The 17,768-nt window shown below is 54.4% G+C and overlaps 1 protein-coding gene across 2 annotated transcripts in view; it reads right to left on the bottom strand.

Annotated features, from left to right (window-relative positions):
* Nucleotides 1–10,383: 10,383 nt before the first annotated feature.
* Nucleotides 10,384–17,768, bottom strand: part of Nfkbil1 (NFKB inhibitor like 1) — a 17,719-nt gene continuing 10,334 nt past the window's right edge. For both annotated transcript variants that reach the window (XM_040732216.1, XM_005086796.4), the window contains exons 3-4: nucleotides 11,295–11,516; nucleotides 10,384–11,171 (exon numbers count right to left, since the gene is read on the bottom strand). In XM_040732216.1, the coding sequence (XP_040588150.1) occupies nucleotides 10,585–11,171; nucleotides 11,295–11,516 (809 nt within the window). In that variant the 3' untranslated portion in view covers nucleotides 10,384–10,584. The remainder of the gene's footprint in view (nucleotides 11,172–11,294; nucleotides 11,517–17,768) is intronic.

The raw sequence follows: 17,768 nt of genomic DNA on the forward strand, positions 1-17,768 counted from the left end.
TGAGTGCACACAAGTGCCACAGACCACGTGTGGGGTCAGAGCACAGCTCTTGGGAGTTGGTTTTCTCCTTCTGCCATGTGGGTTCTGGGGATCGAACCCAGGTCATTAGGTAAAGGCAGCAGCCCTTACCCATGGGGCCATCTTGCTGTCTATCCCACCTTTCTGTCTTCCTTAAAACAATTTCTCCTCCTCCCCCTTCTTATCATTATCAATGCAGCTGTTTTTTCAAAAAAACTTTTTCCAAGACCAGGCTGGCCTCGAACTCACAGAGATCCACCTGCCTCTGCCTCCCAAGTGCTGGGATTAAAGGCGTGCGCCACCAACGCCCGGCTCTCTAGCTTTCTTATACAACCCAGAGTCACTGCCTAGAAGACGGTGCCACCCACAGTGGTCTGGGCCCCCCACATCAATTAACGATCCCCACAGGTGTTCATTCCCACAGCCAGTCTCTCAGCTGAAACGCCCTCTTCAGGTGACTCGAGACTGCTAAGAGTTCAGGTAGCCAACTAGGACATTGGCGATGACCACTAGGTGTGCTTCTAGTTTTTGTCTGAGGTGAAAACATAGATTAGAAAATGCTTGTGCATAAGCCAGTTTTCATTCAGTTTGTAAGTCACAGCTTTCAAAAGCAAAGTTTTTTTTGGGGGGGAGGAGAGTGGTTTTTTTCAAGACAGGGTTTCTCTGTATTGCTTTGGAGGCTGTCTTGGAACTCGCTCTGTAGACCAGGCTGGCTTCGAACTCACAGAGATCTGCCTGCCTCTGCCTCCCGAGTGCTGGGATTACAGGCGCCACCAATGCCCGCCCAGCGGGTCTTTCTTCTAAATACCACCACCTCTGCCCCTGCTGTCCTGTTCAGTTGTAGTGGGGGCTACAGCTGGCAACGGGGCGGTCACAGGAGGTCACTGGGCACACCGCCGCTCTCAGGCCCAAATGCCTGAGTGGGAGCACCAGCTGGTCCTGTCTGTCCACGTTCCTCATGGGCGCTCTGACCTGCATCTTTCTTGGAACTGGGCAGGACCCTGCAGAATGAGGCTTGTGACCCAGGACCAGACATTTTCTCAATGACCAGTTCTTACTCAGAAAGGTGGGGGAAGAGCAACACTCCCAGGTCACGGAAAAAGGAGGATTCTAGTCTCTATGACCCACGTCGGTAAAGAGAAATTCCAGTCTGGATGGCCTCAAGGGGGAGACGTGGGCAGGCCAGAGCCTGGCAGGCAGAGGCCTGGCGCCGTTTCTGGGGTCTTACACTCTGAAGTTCCCAGCTCAGGCTCCATACAGTCTCCTCAGCACCCTCTGCCCTCCACAGACACTTGTGCACCTGGCAGAAGGCACGGGGAGACAGTTCCAACAGACGGTTCCCTGACTTCAGGCATCTCAGGGTTACTGGGGTGTGGTTATGCTGCAGCCCGCAGGAAATCCATGGAACCTGGGGCGTCCGTTATGGAGTCAAAGAGAGGCGGGGAGGGGCACTGCAGGTGAGACACCCCTCGTGGGCTGAGATGTGCATCGGGGACATCTGGGATGAGCCAAAGAAATACTTGCAGGTGAGAGAGAACACACCCCGCAGGGTTTAAAGCCAAGGAAAGAAGTGTGAATCTCATCCTGGTGTGCTAGAGAGACCCAGATACACTGTTACCTTATAAAAGGGAGTCTGGAAGCAAAGTGAGCAGTGGAGGACCCTGAGGTCACCATGGAGACCAGTGAGGAGCATTTTATAGTGACCCAGCTCGGGGATGACAGGAGTCTGCATTTATGCAGAGGACACAGTGCTTCAAGGCTAAACCTACTGTGCTGGTGACTGCCCTGATACAAGGGAGGAAGGAAACGCATAGGCGTCTCTTTCAGGCTGGGGGATGTGGTTCAGCTGTCTAGTGAACAGAAAGCCCTGGGTTCCAGCGCCACATAAGCTGGGTGTGGTGATGCATGCTTGCTTTCCTAGCACTGGGGAAGCGAAGGCAGAAGCATCAGGAGGAGCTCAGGGTCAGACTTAGCTACACGGGTTACAGGAGACACTTTGTAACAAAACCAACAAAACCCAGCCCTGTAACTTAGTGGGTTACAGGAGACACTTTGTAACAAAACCAACAAAACCCAGCCCCTGTAGCTTCATGGGTTACAGGAGACACTTTGTAGCTTCTTGCCTATGCCTGTCTCCTTGCTCTTCCTCCTTGGCAGTGCTGCCAGGGGACCCATGGCCTTGAGCGTACCAGGCAAGCGCTCCTCTCCTGAGCTGCATTCTCTAGGACCCAATTTTCATCTTGTCATTGTTTGTGTCATCTTTGGTTCCTTTTCTGTGTTCCCCTTTCCCTGGGAATCTTTATGCTTCCTGTTGTTCCTGCCTCTGAAATGGCCGTGGCTGATGGACTGGGACCCTGGCCAAGCTGTATTAAAACGGAAAATGACAATACAGTTAAGGAGAGAGAGAGGTGTTGGGAGGGAGGGAAAAGAGAGAGAGATTAGATTTGGGTCTAGAAGAAGGAAATGGGGGACAATGGAAAGGGGAAGGCGAGAAGATGAGATGTGAGAGAGGAGAAGGAAGGGCAGGAAGGGCTAAGCTGTGTCACGGGAGTTGGCCGCATGCTGAAGGCTGTGCCCTGCCGAGGGCCAATTTTGGTTTCAATCTCAGTTTTAGAGGTTGTGTGAAATTCGGTTTCTTTCTTGGGGGAGGCCGACAGCCGTTTGGGACTTTCCCCGGGTGGGAGGGCTGATGACTGGGAGTCTTGTGCAGTGTCTCCAGCGCTCTCAGAGGAGAGGCCGCAGAAATCTCCGGGGGGCCTCCAAACCAGGCTGAAGTGACAGCAGCCACGGATTTCTGTTTTCCTGTTTTCAGCCTTAACCTTAACCCAAATCACAACTCAGAACCAACCTCCAATCTAAGCACATTCTTATCAGAGGACTCCCCAAATAAAATCTATCCTGTGTGAAACTGTTCGCCCATGCCTGGAGCTATCCGGTTACTAACCCCAGACCTCAGCACGGCGTGAAATGGTTCGTCTGTCCCCGGTGCTATCGGGCCACTAACCCAGACCTCAGCACGGCACCGGTGGAATGTCTACCTGAGCCAGGAAGGGCAGCTGGACTTTGTCCTGCTTTCCCACGCCGTCCGCCAGCCTGCAATAAGTATTTACTGAGTACCAGCTTAGGAGCTTTATTCGAGGCAGGAAAAGGTGAGACAAGGAACCATTCTGCTGGATGTCCTGTTCCTGCCAGACCTGAAACAGCAGAAGCGCACCAAGGGGCCGGGGCTGACAAGTATGGCACTTGCCCAGCGCGTGTGAGGCCCTGCATCCCGAGCATTGCCAGGTTGGACCGGTGGAAGCGAATCCTTTTGGACACAGCAGTCGGTCACGTCACTCTCAGAGTGGGTAGCACTGAAGACAGGTGTAGGGGCAACATTTTTCTAAACAGAGGGACCAGCTATGGGGGGGAGGGAACCAGCTGGGGACAAGTCAGGGACGGAGGGGATGAGGTCAGAGAGGAAGGCGGGGACAGATCATGCAGGGCCACTCGAGGAGAGGCAAAGCATCCTTGTTTTATTCAGCCATGGATCTTTTGGAAGGAGCCGGAGTGTGTGGGGCGGGGCGTGGGGAACAGGAGGAGGGATGCTGGTGACTGGGTGGACCCTGCTGTAAACAGTGGGATTGTCTAAACAAAAATCTCCCCATGGCTTCCTGGTCTACACTGCAGGAGGTAAGAGGAGGCACAGGGACATGAGGAGGGGCAGTAGGGTTACCCTGAGGAGACAGTGGTTGCAGTCATGGAGGTAGGGGAGGTGGACACACTCGGGACATGTTCAGTGAGAATGTCGACAGGCCTGGGTGACAGTGGAGGGATGGGAGCCGAAGGAAGCTGAGCCTGAGGTGGGACCCTGAGGTGGCCGGGCAGGGAAAGTCACAACTCCTGCTTTGGATGTGTGAGGTCTAAATCCACCCTCAAGAGTGGTTAAGTCTGTCACTCAGTCTGGGGGGGCAAGGTGGGGTTAGGGGAGACTTTGAAAGCCAGGAACCAAGGGCCTGTCAAGGCCACACACCTCCCCACAAAGAATGCTGAAAGAAACTGTCCACACATCCTTCTCCTCGGTTCTCAGTGTGAGTTAAGGTCCCAGGACTTAACTTTCTTCCCGACTTGGACCCCTCTGTAGATCTGGCTGAGGGACGTCTAACCCCCCCCCCCCACACCCCCGGTCCATTGTTGAAGGCATCTTCTTTAGGTACCAGAGGCTTGGTTCTCTCCTAACAAGCCCTCCATCCTCTCTGGGGGGGCCTGCTCTCTCTTTGGCGCCCACAGGCGTTAGGGAGAAGCGGCAGGGGGAGAGGGGCCAGGCTGCCCGCGGGCTTCTCTTCTTCAGAGGCTCCTGGCTGCGCTGACCGTGCTCACCACGCTGCTCCTCCTGTCTTCGCAGCTGCGTCTGTGCTGTGCCCCTAACAACCTGCATCCAGGGCAGCTTCTGTCCATCGTGCAGCGGCCGCCACCACCTTCAAAGCCGCGCAGAGCCCAGGCTCTGGGCTCCAACCCTCTTCCCTCTGCCAGCTTCAGCCCCTCTCTCTGCCACCCCTGGGAAAGGCCACGCCTCCCGCCTCAGCCTCGCTTGCCTTTCAGAGCTCAGGGGTCAAGAGAGAGCGTTGCTCCTGCAGGGGGATCAGGGGCGTTCAGTTCCCAACACGCATGCGTGCGTGCGCAAGAGGAGGCTCCCAGCTCCCCGTGGCTCCAGCCCCGAGGGCTCTGATCCCTCCTTGGCCTCTGCGGCCTCTCTCCCACGTTACTTTTCTAAGAGTCTGGCATTTGAATTCTGCCTAGTTGTAACCACCCGTTTTTCTCCGCGACTCAGTCTGTAGCTTCTCCTTCTTTAAAAAATTATTTTTACCCTTGTTTATTTTGTGTTATGTGGGGTGAACGTGGGCTGCAGCACAGGTGGGAAGGTCAGAGGTCAGAGGACAACTTATGGGGGTCAGTCCAGTTTTCTCTTTCTACCTTGTGATGCCACGGATCAACACAGGTCGTCGTGGCCTGGCGTGTGGTGTGCCCACACAACCTGAAACATTTTTTCTTAAATTCAGGTGAGCACCTTTACCTGCTGAGCCATCCTGCCGGCCTCTCCTCTCTTGCTGGTTGTGTTTTGTGGGCTGGGGGACTTGAGACCGGGTCATGTAGCCTAGGTTGGCGTTAAACTCGACAGTAACTGAGGTTGACTCTGAACTCCCAGTCCTCCCTCCTCCCCCTCTCGCAGGCTGGGGTGCGGCTTCTGGTTGATGTGTGCCCTCACGCGTGTCTGGGGTCGCTGGGTTAGGGTCACCGTGCCCTCACGCGTGTCTGTGGTCACTGGGTTAGGGTCACCGTGCCCTCACTCGTGTCTGTGGTCACTGGGTTAGGGTCACCGTGCCCTCACGCGTGTCTGGGGTCGCTGGGTTAGGGTCACCGTGCCCTCACTCGTGTCTGTGGTCACTGGGTTAGGGTCACCGTGCCCTCACGCGTGTCTGTGGTCACTGGGTTAGGGTCACCGTGCCCTCACGAGTGCCTGGGGTGGCTGGGTTAGGGTCACCGTGCCCTCACGAGCATCTGGGGTGGCTGGGTTAGGGTCGCCGTGCCCTCACGCGTGTCTGGGGTCACTGGGTTAGGGTCGCCGTGCCCTCACGCGTGTCTGTGGTCACTGGGTTAGGGTCACCGTGCCCTCACGAGTGTCTGGGGTGGCTGGGTTAGGGTCACCGTGCCCTCACGCGTGTCTGGGGTCGCTGGGTTAGGGTCACCGTGCCCTCACGCGTGTCTGTGGTCGCTGGGTTAGGGTCGCCGTGCCCTCACGAGTGTCTGGGGTCGCTGGGTTAGGGTCACCGTGCCCTCACGAGTGTCTGTGGTCGCTGGGTTAGGGTCGCCGTGCCCTCACGCGTGTCTGTGGTCGCTGGGTTAGGGTCACCGTGCCCTCACGAGTGTCTGTGGTCGCTGGGTTAGGGTCACCGTGCCCTCACGAGTGTCTGTGGTCGCTGGGTTAGGGTCGCCTTCTTCCTTGTTTCAGCCAGGTTCGTGTCCTCGTGGCTGCACACGCCAGGCCACCTGGCACACAGTGTCTGGGATTCTTTTTCCTTCTTCACCTCCTACCTCATTGCAAGAGTGATGGCTCTGCAAACCCACACAGTCCCAGCCCAAGTCCTTGTGCTTATGTGGGCAGTGACTCCCACTGTACCTTCCCGCCCACCCCCCCATCCATCCACCCATCCTCCCACCCATCCATCCAACCACCCACCCCCATCCATCCACCCACTCATCATCCATCCATCCACCCATCCACCATCCATCCACCCATCCTCCCATCCATCCATCCATCCGTCACCCCCATCCATCCATCCATCCATCCACCCATCCTCCCATCCATCCATCTACCCTCCCATCCACACATCCATTCACCCACCCACCCACCCATCGATCCATCTCCAGATCAACCATCCCCCCAGATTTTCTTGTTGGTTTTGTTTACCACAAAGGAGAGGCCTAACAATTTCATTCTTAGTTTTGAATCTCTTACCCATCTGATGTTTTACCAAAAGACCTCTGAGACCTCAATCTGAGACAATGAAAAGGGGTTTCCCTCCTGTGTCTCAATCTGAGACAATGAAGGGGTTCCCTGGGTTTCCCTCCTGTGCTACCAAACATGGAGAGCAGCATCCCAAGGGGCCGCTCAGCGGGCTCCAGGACCGCACACCCCTTGTGTCCTCGACCCAATGGCTTCACTGTCATCTACCTCACTGAGCTTGAGCCCACTGAAAATGGTCTCCCTCCCCTGTTACTTCCTCTTTGGAAGCACCTTTTCTTTTCCGAGGCCGATCCTTCGGTCTCTGTCCTCCGGGATGCCCTTCCTCCTCACCCCGTCCTTACATCCCACGCTGCTCTCGTTTTATGCATCTTCTCTTTGTTTAACAAGCATATTCAGTGCTATTTCTTGAAGATGAATGTAAAAATCCCTCCCTGGAATCTTTCTCCCCCTCCCTTGCTCTCTCTGTGGTGTTTCAGAATACCAGACCCTTTGACTAACAGGATCAGTAAGATGTCCCCCTCATCAAGATTTGTGGGTAGAGATGATTGTCTTGTCTCTGCCATTCTCCGTACCCCTGGCCTCACCTCCCACCTCATTCCTCAACGTGAAAAGCAACTCCCCCTTCTAATAAATTCTCTCTCAAAATCCGTAATTGTCTCGTTTGTGAACCTACAAGATCCTTTCAAGTCTCACCTAACCGAGCTCATATGTGGGTGCAAGGATCCAACTCAGGCTTCTTGTTTACAAGGCCAGCACTTATGGGCTGGACCATCCCCCCCCCCACTCGAATGCCACTGCAGTTTTTGGACTTAAGTGGAAGGACAGCAGTTAGGGGAGCTCATTCCCCATTTCACTGACTTTGAGCTGCATGGCTGTGCCTAAAGGGAGGGTCCACACCTAGGTTCTGGAGGGAGGATGACAACGCAGGGGTCGGGAGGGTGTGGCCTCTTTCCTTACCCCTCATCAGGGCCACAGCTCCTGCTGTTGCAAAGACATGTTAACAAGAGACAAACGCATAAAAAATAACTTTGCAACAGGAGTCTTCAGACATGAAAACTCAAAGCCCTAACTGGGTGTCCGTTTTGTTTTGTTTTCGAGACAGAGTTTCTCTGTATAGTTTTGGAGGCTGTCCTGGAACTCGCTCGGTAGACCAGGCTGGCCTCGAACTCCCCAGAGACCCGCCTGCCTCTGCCTCCCGAGTGCTGGGACTAAAGGCATGGGCCACCACCGCTCGGCCCTAACTGGGTGTCCTTTTTTTTAGGTTTAGATTTGACAACACACGAGGAACAGCTGTGTAGAGACGTGTCTGCACAGAGGTTGGCACCTAACAGATACAGAGACAGGAACTCAGCTAGGCTCATCCCTTGTCAGAACCTTTCTAAGCAATACTTCTTCCTCCTAAGACCTCAGCAGAGGGGTTGATGACCTAGCGTCAGACAACATGGCTCGAAGAATTCACTTACAGGCAGTCTTTACATGGAAAATTGGAGGGGCAGAGAACTTTAAGTTTAACGGCTGGTCTTAGCTTCGATGACCCAAATAGGCAAGAGTTCTAGTTTGTGAGTGGCTCTGGGAGGGGTGGAAGGGTTGAGACTGGAGGGTGGGAGGGTGGTGGGGGTCTGCCCGAGTGCCTTCAGCAGAGAGCTCTCAGCCGGCCACTGTGCCCTGTCCTGAGAGACTCGGAGACCCCAGCAGAATTAGGGTGACTGGGAAAGGGCGAGCTAACCCAGGGAGACTCAGCCTGGCCCGCAGCACCCCTCACTCTCAAACCTCACAGCTGCCCCAGGACCACCGTCACAGCACAGATCAGTTCCCTGACCCCGGCCTCCTTCGCCCCCTCAGACCTGTGCTGCTTTACTTCAAGATGCTCCGCTCACGCCCTGCCCGCTCATGCCCTGTCCACTCACGCCATTTTCTGGCCTCTCAGCCTCGGGCCCAGCTCTTTGGTCAGCACTCACCACAGCACATACGGGCATTCCCACTGCTCCTGCCCTCTGGGAGGCCTCCTGCCCGTGTCCCATGGGCCCTACTGTGAAGACCTTCAGACACTGGAGTATGGGTATGTCCCCAGAAACAGCGTTAACACAGTACCAAACAGAAGCCCAGACCCTTGTCCTGATTTAACTGAAACAGACCCCAATGCCCAGGCTGACATTCAATCTCTTAGTTTCTTTCCTGGCCTCTTTTCTCAAATCGAGCCCCGACGTACCCCACCCCAAAGATCCAACTCCTGGGCCCAGCCCGACGGGAGGGACACATTTCTACAGCAACCACTGCTCTCGGTAGACACTGAGTCAACTTTTGGGGATCCCTGAGGTCCCTCCCCACCGCCGCCATGGTGGACAGGATGCCTGGTACCAGGGGGTCAGAGGAAGCCGGGGCCTCTGGGACTCAGTATTTTTATCAGCCTAGGAAATGAGAGATGCAGAAGCGGAAACCATGTGGTCAGAGAAAGTGAACAGCCTGCATCTCAGGGGAACCCCCACCAGAGCTGGGGGCCAGACACTGGGGGGGCCGAGAGGGAGGTCTGCCGGCAGGGCAGGGGGAGCAGGTACCGGCGTATTTTGGTTTCGCGTTATTTGTGTAGAGGAGGACGCCCGGTGTTTTCAGTCCACACCAGCACCGCTCCTCTCAACCCCAGCTCAAGAGTCCGGACTCCCCATGGGCTCTTGGCATGCCACTTCCGAGATCCCCAGCCTGAGAGAGGAACCGGATGCCGGGGCTGCTCACAGTTCCAAGACTTCTCCGAATCACAGCAGTTTCCTCTCATAGAGCTCTCCCTCCCGCAGCTCAACATCTGCTTGGTAATGGGGCGAGGGGGCTTGGGCCTCTGACTAACGTCCCCGATGTCTCCTCGGTCCCGGGTCTCAGGCTGTGCAGCCCTGACAATTCCCTGTCAGATCACACACAACCACACACACTACACACCTGCACAACACTTTCTCTGTCTTGCCTCTACTTTAAAAAAACAAAAGATCTGAGTTCCCAGTTGTGTGGTAGGTGTTGGTAGTGGGATCTGCCTACAGTTTCTCCATTTCCAGAGAGAGCTGCTGAATTCGAACAGTGGTACAGATGGCCTTCCCCTAGTCCACCTTCCAGGTCTCAGGCCCCTTTCTCTCTGGCCCCTAGGCCCCCAACCCTGGGTTCTTGGGAAGGAGAGGATTATGTGGAAGGCCAAACCTGGGTTGCCCAGAGCTGAAGCCCAGGTTTACTTAGGGTCTGGGAGTGGAACAGTAGATGCCAGGTTGGAGGCAGAGGGGGAGCTGTCCAGGAGCCCGGACAGGCTCGGGTGTGGATCTCTGGTTGCCCAAGAACAGACAACCCGGTTACATAATCTGGCTATTTCCAGCCTCCTTCCTGCTTCTAATTTTAGCAGCTGAAATCCCCTCCCCCACAGGCTCTTTCTGCACCCCTCTTCCTACTCTTCATCCTCCCAGTCCTTATGGTCCCCAGCCCTGGCACCCCCGCCTCAGCTCCTTCAGTGACTCAGCACAGGGAAAGCCCTGTGTTGGGTAGGGGTGCCAGCGGGGAGGAGGGTAGGGGTGCCATGGGGAGGATGTGGTTCTGCTTGGGGAGCACGGGGGAAGGAAAACGGTTTGTTCCCCTTTTTGACACTTGTTCACATCTGTCTTCAACTGTGGACTGCAGAGTGGTCAGGACCCCAGGGGAGGGAGCAGAGGGGGTTTGAGGGACAAACTGGGCCTTCTAAGGGCTGACCCCGAGGGAGGACAGGCGGGCTTCTGGCCTCTGTCGGATTATGTGCCGCAGGTGTGTGGGAGCTGCGGGTTTCGACAGTTGGGCGGGAAAGATGTCGTGGGTGATGAAAACCATAGGGATGGAAAAAGCAGAAGACTCTGGAGTGAGATGTGGAACCAGGTCTTATTAGGAAATGGCAGAGTCGAGAGCAGTGGTAGAGCCTCCCCACCCACCCCCGCACCCATTACGTGAGCCTGCCCCAGATCCTCTCTGAGCAGCAGCTAAGCTGCCTCTTATCCATCCCCATCCACGACCTTCCACCTCTCCCTGGCGACATCCCCACAGGGTCTTGCTCATCCCCTAGGTCACTTGAGGGCTTCTGCATGGCGGTTCAGGGCCTGAGAAAGGGCGGTCACAGTTCCCATCACACGGCCCAGCTCCCAGGTCTCAATCTGGCTCCGGAACCTCTGCAGGAAGCGGTCAGGGTGCCAGCGGACCTGCTGGACTCTCAAGTACCTCCTCAGAGCCCCCTGTTCCTCCAGAGGGGGGCCTCTGGCCACCAAGGCTGCAGCCATGGCCTCTGGGTCCCCTCCGCCAGGGCATGGCCAGGGCACATCACCGAAGCGCCAGAGGCTGCCCCTCCCTGCCCCTCGCGGGTGCTCTGCCCTGGGCCCAGGCCTGGGAGGCCCCGTCCCTCTGTCCACTTGAGCCTCTCGAGCCCTCCTGGCTCGGCTCTCACGCAGTTCCTCCTCCTTGGCCCGCGCTCGCTCTCGGAAAAGCCTCTGTTCCTCCTCTTGCTGCCGCCAGCTGTGACTCGAGCCCTCAGCCCTTTGGGTTCGGCCGGACCTCTCTGTCTCCAGCTGCCGCCGCCGTTTCTGGGCATGCTCTCGAGCCAGGCGGTCTGACCAGGCTGAGAAGGACTCGGGTTCCTGCATCTCATGGGAGGCATCCTCTGTTTGGGAGGAGGGAGGAGGTTGTTGGAGGGACGGATAGTGAGATGCAGAGGGGAGGGCCTGGGGCAGAGAACTCTAGGGGAGGGAGGGCAGGCGGCTATGGGTGGCAGTGACCTCCTCACCTTCAAACCTCCCGATGACCTCCTGCCACTCATCCTCCAGCTCGCCCTGCAGCTTCTGCTGCCATTCCTGCTCCTTGGAGACCTCCTCATCCTCTTCCTCTTCAGCAGAATCCCAGGGGGGTCCCCAGCCCAGAATCTGCCCGGGCGTCTCCCCATCCTTATTCTTTATCCCCATGGCGGAGGGGCATCGACTCAGCAGCGGCAGGAAGAAGTCTGTGTACGCTGCAGGCAGAGACAGCGAGCTGGTCAGCTGGGGCTCGGGACCCGAGGACCACCGTCTGGGAGTCTCTAACTCCTCCTGGGTATGAGGAATAACCACCCTGACATTTACTAATTACATGAGCCGTAAGTGTGGAAGTCTAGAATGTTCCGACTGCTCCCACAGACAACTTCCGTTCACTCCAAGTGGCAAACGACATTTTCTGGCCGCAGCCCCTGCCACCTAGGACAGCTTCAGATTCCTTTGACTATTTTTTTGGTTTTGGTTTGAAACTATTACCACTATATGCCTATTCCTAACTATGGTTCTCGCCCAAAACTACATATTAAGATCACCACTGGGCAGTCACCACTGCACACCTGAAATGCCAGCACTCAGGAGGCAAAGGCAGGTGAGTCTGAGTTCCAGGCCAGCCTGGTGTACAGTGAGTCTCAGGGTGGGCTCCAAAGCTACATAGTGAGACCTTGTGTCAAGAAACCAAAAACCAGAACAAAACAACAACAAAAGAATAGCAATAGAGGATATCAAACAGCATTGAGCATTTAATATTTCTGCCCAGTAACGCAGAGAGAAGTAAATGTTCTCTGCAGAATTTCTCAGCCTTACCCAAGCATGGGAGGCAGCAATGGGCACGGATCACAGACGCAGCCATCAGCAGAGCCCCTCAGGGGGAGTCGACCACAGTGACGGCTGGCGCGTGCAGGGGGAGGACAGGAAAGAACCAGGCATCCCGGGTACCTGTTTCTAAACCCTGAGCTCACCAGGTAGAGACTACAGGGGGCGCCAAATGCCGGGCAGCGAACTTCGCCTCACTCTCAAGGGAGGCCACCACCTGAGCCGGACTGCCTCATTCAGGAGCCAGAGGCAGACAAGTGGAGCGGCCTTCCCACCCTGTGAGCCTCTTTTGTCTCCTAGAGCAGGAGGAGATGGGCGCCAGGCCTGGTTGGTTCCAGTAAGTACCATTCACTCACCAACAGGAGGATGGCGTAGAAGCAGGGCTGACCTGTCAGTGCCAGGAAGACGCAAGGGCCTACCCTTGGCTACCCAAGGTGCCAAGCCCCTGGGAAACCACATCAGGGTGAGGTTTGCTGCTGTGACCTGCCACAAACCCTCCCGAGCTGTCCCAGTTAGCAACTGCTCTGCTTCCGTCTTTCATCTTCTTCCAGCAGGGTTCACAAGGGTGTGTGTGCAGAGCACAGAGAGTGTGCGGTGTGTGTTTACACGAGTGTGTGAGTATATAGCATGCGTGCTTAGGTGTGTGGATGCAGCATGAGTGTGTCCAGGCTTGCAGAGACTGTTGAACTCAGGAGTTTTGGGTTTTTGTTGCTGTTTACCAACACACCCAGCTTAAAATTATAACTGTTAACGGTTTGCTGCAATCCCCCAGCCCCGCCTTGGTCCATATAAATGCACACTTGGCTGTGACCACGTACTATACATACTTACTCAGAGGTATGCGACCAGCTTGGCAACTTGCTTTTTTAAAATGTTTTTTCTGAAATACCCAATTTATTTTATAGGTTTTGAGGTGTGTGTGTGTGTGTGTTTGTGTGTGTATGTGTGTGTGTGTCCAGAAACCTTCAAGCCTTCATGTCTGTTGACGTGGTCAGTATCTGCTCAGGGTAGATGCCATGCGTCAACGCATGTACAAGCCTGCAGGCTGTTCTCAATGTCTGTGCCTGCCTTCCCTAACTGTACACACACGCCAACATTTTCATGTTGCTAATGGGACAGATCAAAAATGGCTTTGGTAAAAGGTCAGGCAGTGACACACGCCTTTAACCATAGCACTTGGGAGACAGAGGCAGACAGATCTCTGTAAGCTTGGCCAGTCTGACCTACAGAGTGAGTTCCAGGATTTATTTTTTTTAAAAATATTTCTGGCTACTAGTATTTATTTTGTGAATAACCTGTTCATATTCTTCAGTTTTTTCTTTGGAAATTTTTTCATATCCATACACATATGAAAGTCCTTTGTTTTTTGTGTATGTAGCCTTGGCTGTCCTAGAACTCTGCAGATCAGGCTGGCCCTGGACTCAGAGATCCACCTGCTTCTGCCTCCCAAGTGCTGAGCTGCCTCCCAGCCCCTAAACCAACTTTCCAATGTTCATTAGCATAGCCTCTCCCTCCCTCCCTTTCTCCCTCCCTCCCTCCCTCTCTCCTTTTTTTGAGATAGGGTCTCACCATGTAGCTCAGGCTGGTTTAGAATTCACAGACATTGGCTTGTCTCTGCTTCCTGTCTGCTAACATTAAAAGGTTTGTGACATTGCCAGGCAGTAATAGTGCACATCTTTAATCCCAGCACTTGGGAGGCAGAGACAGGTGGATATCCATGAGTTCAAGGCCAGCCTGGTCTAGAGACAGAGTTCCAGGACAGCCTCCAAAACAATACAGAGAAACCCTGTCTCAAAAAACAAAAACAAAAATAAACGAACAAAAGCAGGATTTCCCCCCCCCCACCTCTAAAAGCACAGCATTTCTAGTAAGGGAGGGAGGGAGGCTCCGCAGAGACTGAGCATTTGCCTAGTGTGTTCCAACACTCTGGCTGGGACTTCAGCACCACAGACAAGAACAACACACTCGTGCAGGTCAGCTGACCCAGCCAGACTTTCTGCAGTACGGAGACCCAAGGGTAACAGATGTCTCACTCTCTGCAGTACAGACCCAAGGGTAACAGATGTCTCACTTTCTGCAGCACGGAGACCCAAGGGTAACAGATGTCTCACTTTCTTGGGACAGGGAGCCCCCTGTTCTGGCCTGGCCAGTGTCTCTCTTCACAGTCAGTCTGGCTTGACCAACTGGGTTCACCTGTGAGTCAGGAGTCCATGTTCTCAGAGGATGCCCTGGTTTAGAGCAAACCTCAAGTCCGTACTAAACTGGTAGGGCTGCTGCCCTCTGAAGGCGCTTTCTGGGGTTGGGTTACAACTCTGGTAGGACACAAGATGGGTTTCATGGCCCCTACTCACCCTGAGACATATTCCCAAACACTGGTCTAGATCCTGTCTTCAACCTCCACCCAACCTCCAGCCCCTCCCCCGGCGACACTCCTCCCTGCCTCCAACTGCACCTCCTCCTCACCCACACATTCTCCCTCACACACTCACTCAAGGACTTCATATAGGGAACCCAGGGAACAATTAGCACCGTGACAAGGCAGCTAACAGACCTCAACACTATCCGGGTATGTGCCCCCTTTCCCTGACAGATGTGTCCCAAACACAACTGCTCTAGGTCCATCGGATCCAGTAGACTCTCCAGTCTCCACCACCCGACAGCCTCCATCCCCTTCATCCTTCTGTCTCTCTTTTCCCCTCCCCTTGATCCTCCAGGAAAAGTTACCATTTACTATTTCCTTCAGCCTTTTTTGTTTGTTTTGTCTGAGACGGGGTTTCTCTGTATAACAGCCCTGGCTGTCCTGGAACTCGCTCTGTAGACCAGGCTGTCCTGGATTAAAGGCGTGCGTCAACCCTGCCCCAGCTTTTCCCTTCAGTTTTTTAGGGCTCAACACACAAGATTCTTGGCTGTGGCTCCTGTCTTATGCTTAGACTAAGACAATCCCATCTAAGATCAGCTGCTATCCTTGCCAGCTTTGACAGGAACTTTATTTATTTATTTATTTAGTTTTTGTTTTTTTCGAGACAGGGTTTCTCTGTGGCTTTGGAGGCTGTCCTGGAACTCGCTTGGTAGACCAGGCTGGTCTCGAACTCAACAGAGATCCGCCTGCCTCTGCCTCCCAAGTGCTGGGATTAAAGGCATGCGCCACCAACACCCGGCGGAACTTTTTTTAAGCATAGAAGAGTACATGCGCATGGGGGGGGGTAGGGGTGGGATGTAAAACAAATAAACAAACAAAAGAACCAATGGCAAGGGAAAAGCTAACACTTACAAAGCCTTGCATGTGTGTTCAATGGACCTGAAAAGAGTAATCCCAGTCCTGAAAGCTGCATCTCGTGGCCACTGTGGGACTTCCTGGAGATGTGAGAATGTTTTGTTCTTCACTCTACCTCCTCTTTGTGAGCTCATTATCTGCTGGAGATCGAACCCTGGCAGCCATGGTCAGAACCCCAGTCCGCTCACGCACTGTCCAGCCATCCACAGTCCACCAGGTTCCTAGAGTCTCGGTTTCCTTCTCACTCACAGCACGAGGATGCTAACAGTACTTGTGTCCTGGTTTTATGGGGGGGGAATGTTTAGTGCGTCCTAATAAGCACACAACCAATCTGAGGCACCTGACTGATTTCAGTCGCTTCTGATACTGTACAGTAGGGAGACGAATAATGTGATAAAGACAGGAATTTTTGTTTAAAAATAAAAATCCCCCCCAAAAGAAATCCAAGCAGCACTGAGGACCCTGGACAGACAGAGCCTCCGTCTGACGACGTCGTGTCTGCGGGGTATCTTGGGCTGCCACCTCACGCGTGGGCGCACTGAAGATTCACACCTCTGGCAGAGAGGTGAACACAGGGAAAAGAGGAGGCGTGGGCGGAGGCGGGGGTGAAGAGAGGCTCTGGGTAAGGAGGGTGAAAGGAACGGGCTGGTTTTAGTTAAGAAAGACATAAAGTCGCTGGACTGTTCCGAAGTGGAAAAGAAGCGATGAGGGCAAGCTAACGAGCGTAAGCTAACGAGCGTGAGCGCGTGGGAGACGCCTAGTGAGCCACAAGAAAGCCGGCAGCGGTGAGGTGCTGGTTCGCTCCCCGAAACCCAACATCAGTGTGCACCCGCCCACAGCCAAAGCCCCGGCTCTGCTCCCCAGGTCTCCTGAGACGCTGCTGCTGCCCGCTCTGAAGAGCGTCTGCCAAAAGCTGATCTTCACTTGTCCTGATGATTGTTCTCTGCTGAGTTTGGCAGGCTTTCTGTTACTTTGGAAACTGAATTTTGCCAGGCAGTGGCGGTGCAAAATTTAATCTCAGCGCTTGTGAGGCAGAGGCAGGATGATCTCTGTTTGTTCCAGGATAGCTTAGTCTATATGGTGAGTTCCAGAACAGCCAGGACTATGTAGAGAGACCCTGTCTAAGACCTGAAGGCCATTCCTCAGGTGTCTGGCTGAGCCATAGGATGAATGTACCATACCAGGTACTAAGTAAAATAGCGTCAACTTCAATAAACGGCTAAATGGATTTTCCTCTCCAAGAGAAATCGTGTTCTTCACAGTGCGCTCAAGGCAAGGGGCAAGTCTTGAACAGCTGTCAGTTAGGGCTGACACGCCCTCCTCACAAGGTTTACAGCAAGTCCCAAGGGCCAGCCAGAGACCAGGGAAGCCTTGGGCCCCGGGCAGCTCCTGGCCTTGGAGATGTCCTGAGGCCCACACTCACCCTGACTACACTCCACCAGGCTAACCCTTTCTGAAGGCTCACACTCACCCTGACTACACTCCACAGGCTCACCCTTTCTGGAGCTGCCATTAAAAATGTCCCCAAGACGCTGTCTCCCCACAGCTGGGCTGCCATGCTTGGCTCAGCCCGCACCACATGCTGTGTCCAGTCAACACACATTCTTTGACTTCTCCGGGGCCTCAGGGTCTCTCCCCTTCTAAAGCCTGTGCAGTGTAGGAGAACCATGCCAGGGAAGATAAGAAACAGATCCTCATGCTCATGTACCCTGATCGCTAGTTCTAGAAGATACTGGATGGTAAAACAAAAGGCTTCAGAGGTTACCACTGTCTCAGAGGACACAAGTCCTCGATTCCGACTTGCCTGGTCCCTTCAGTCTGGCGATGACCTGTATCACTCAGAATAAGCAAGGTCTCTGAATCCAACATCACCTCTCTGCTGCAAGGACCACTCCATCTTCTAGAAAGGTCGAGAGGGCAAATCTAACGACCTGGCATTACTCTCAAGCCAAGCTCACTTCAGCCTTTCCAAGTCCCTCACGGTTGGCCCGTCTCCCAGGAAGACCTCTTAGACCAGAGACCCACTGTCTGTCCCTGTGTGTTATGCCGCTGAGACAAACTATTAAGGCTGCTACTAGCCAGCAGTGGTGGCGCCGCCTTTAATCCCAGCACTCGGGAGGCAGAGGCAGGCAGATCTCTGTGAGTTCAAGGCCAGCCTGGTCTACAGAGCGAGTTCCAGGACAGCCTCCAAAGCCACAGAGAAACCCTGTCTCAAAAAACAAACAAGCAAAAAAAAAAAAAAAAAAAAAAACCCACTACCACCACCAACCAACCAATAAACCAACAAGAAAAGCTACCCTCCCTCATGATAAGAGGCTGCTTAAAGTTCCGGGACTGGGCCCTGTCGGCTTCCCTCTACTCCAAC

Source organism: Mesocricetus auratus, unplaced genomic scaffold, assembly GCF_017639785.1.
Source record: "Mesocricetus auratus isolate SY011 unplaced genomic scaffold, BCM_Maur_2.0 Super-Scaffold_100027, whole genome shotgun sequence".
Classification (NCBI taxonomy): Eukaryota; Metazoa; Chordata; class Mammalia; order Rodentia; family Cricetidae; genus Mesocricetus; species Mesocricetus auratus.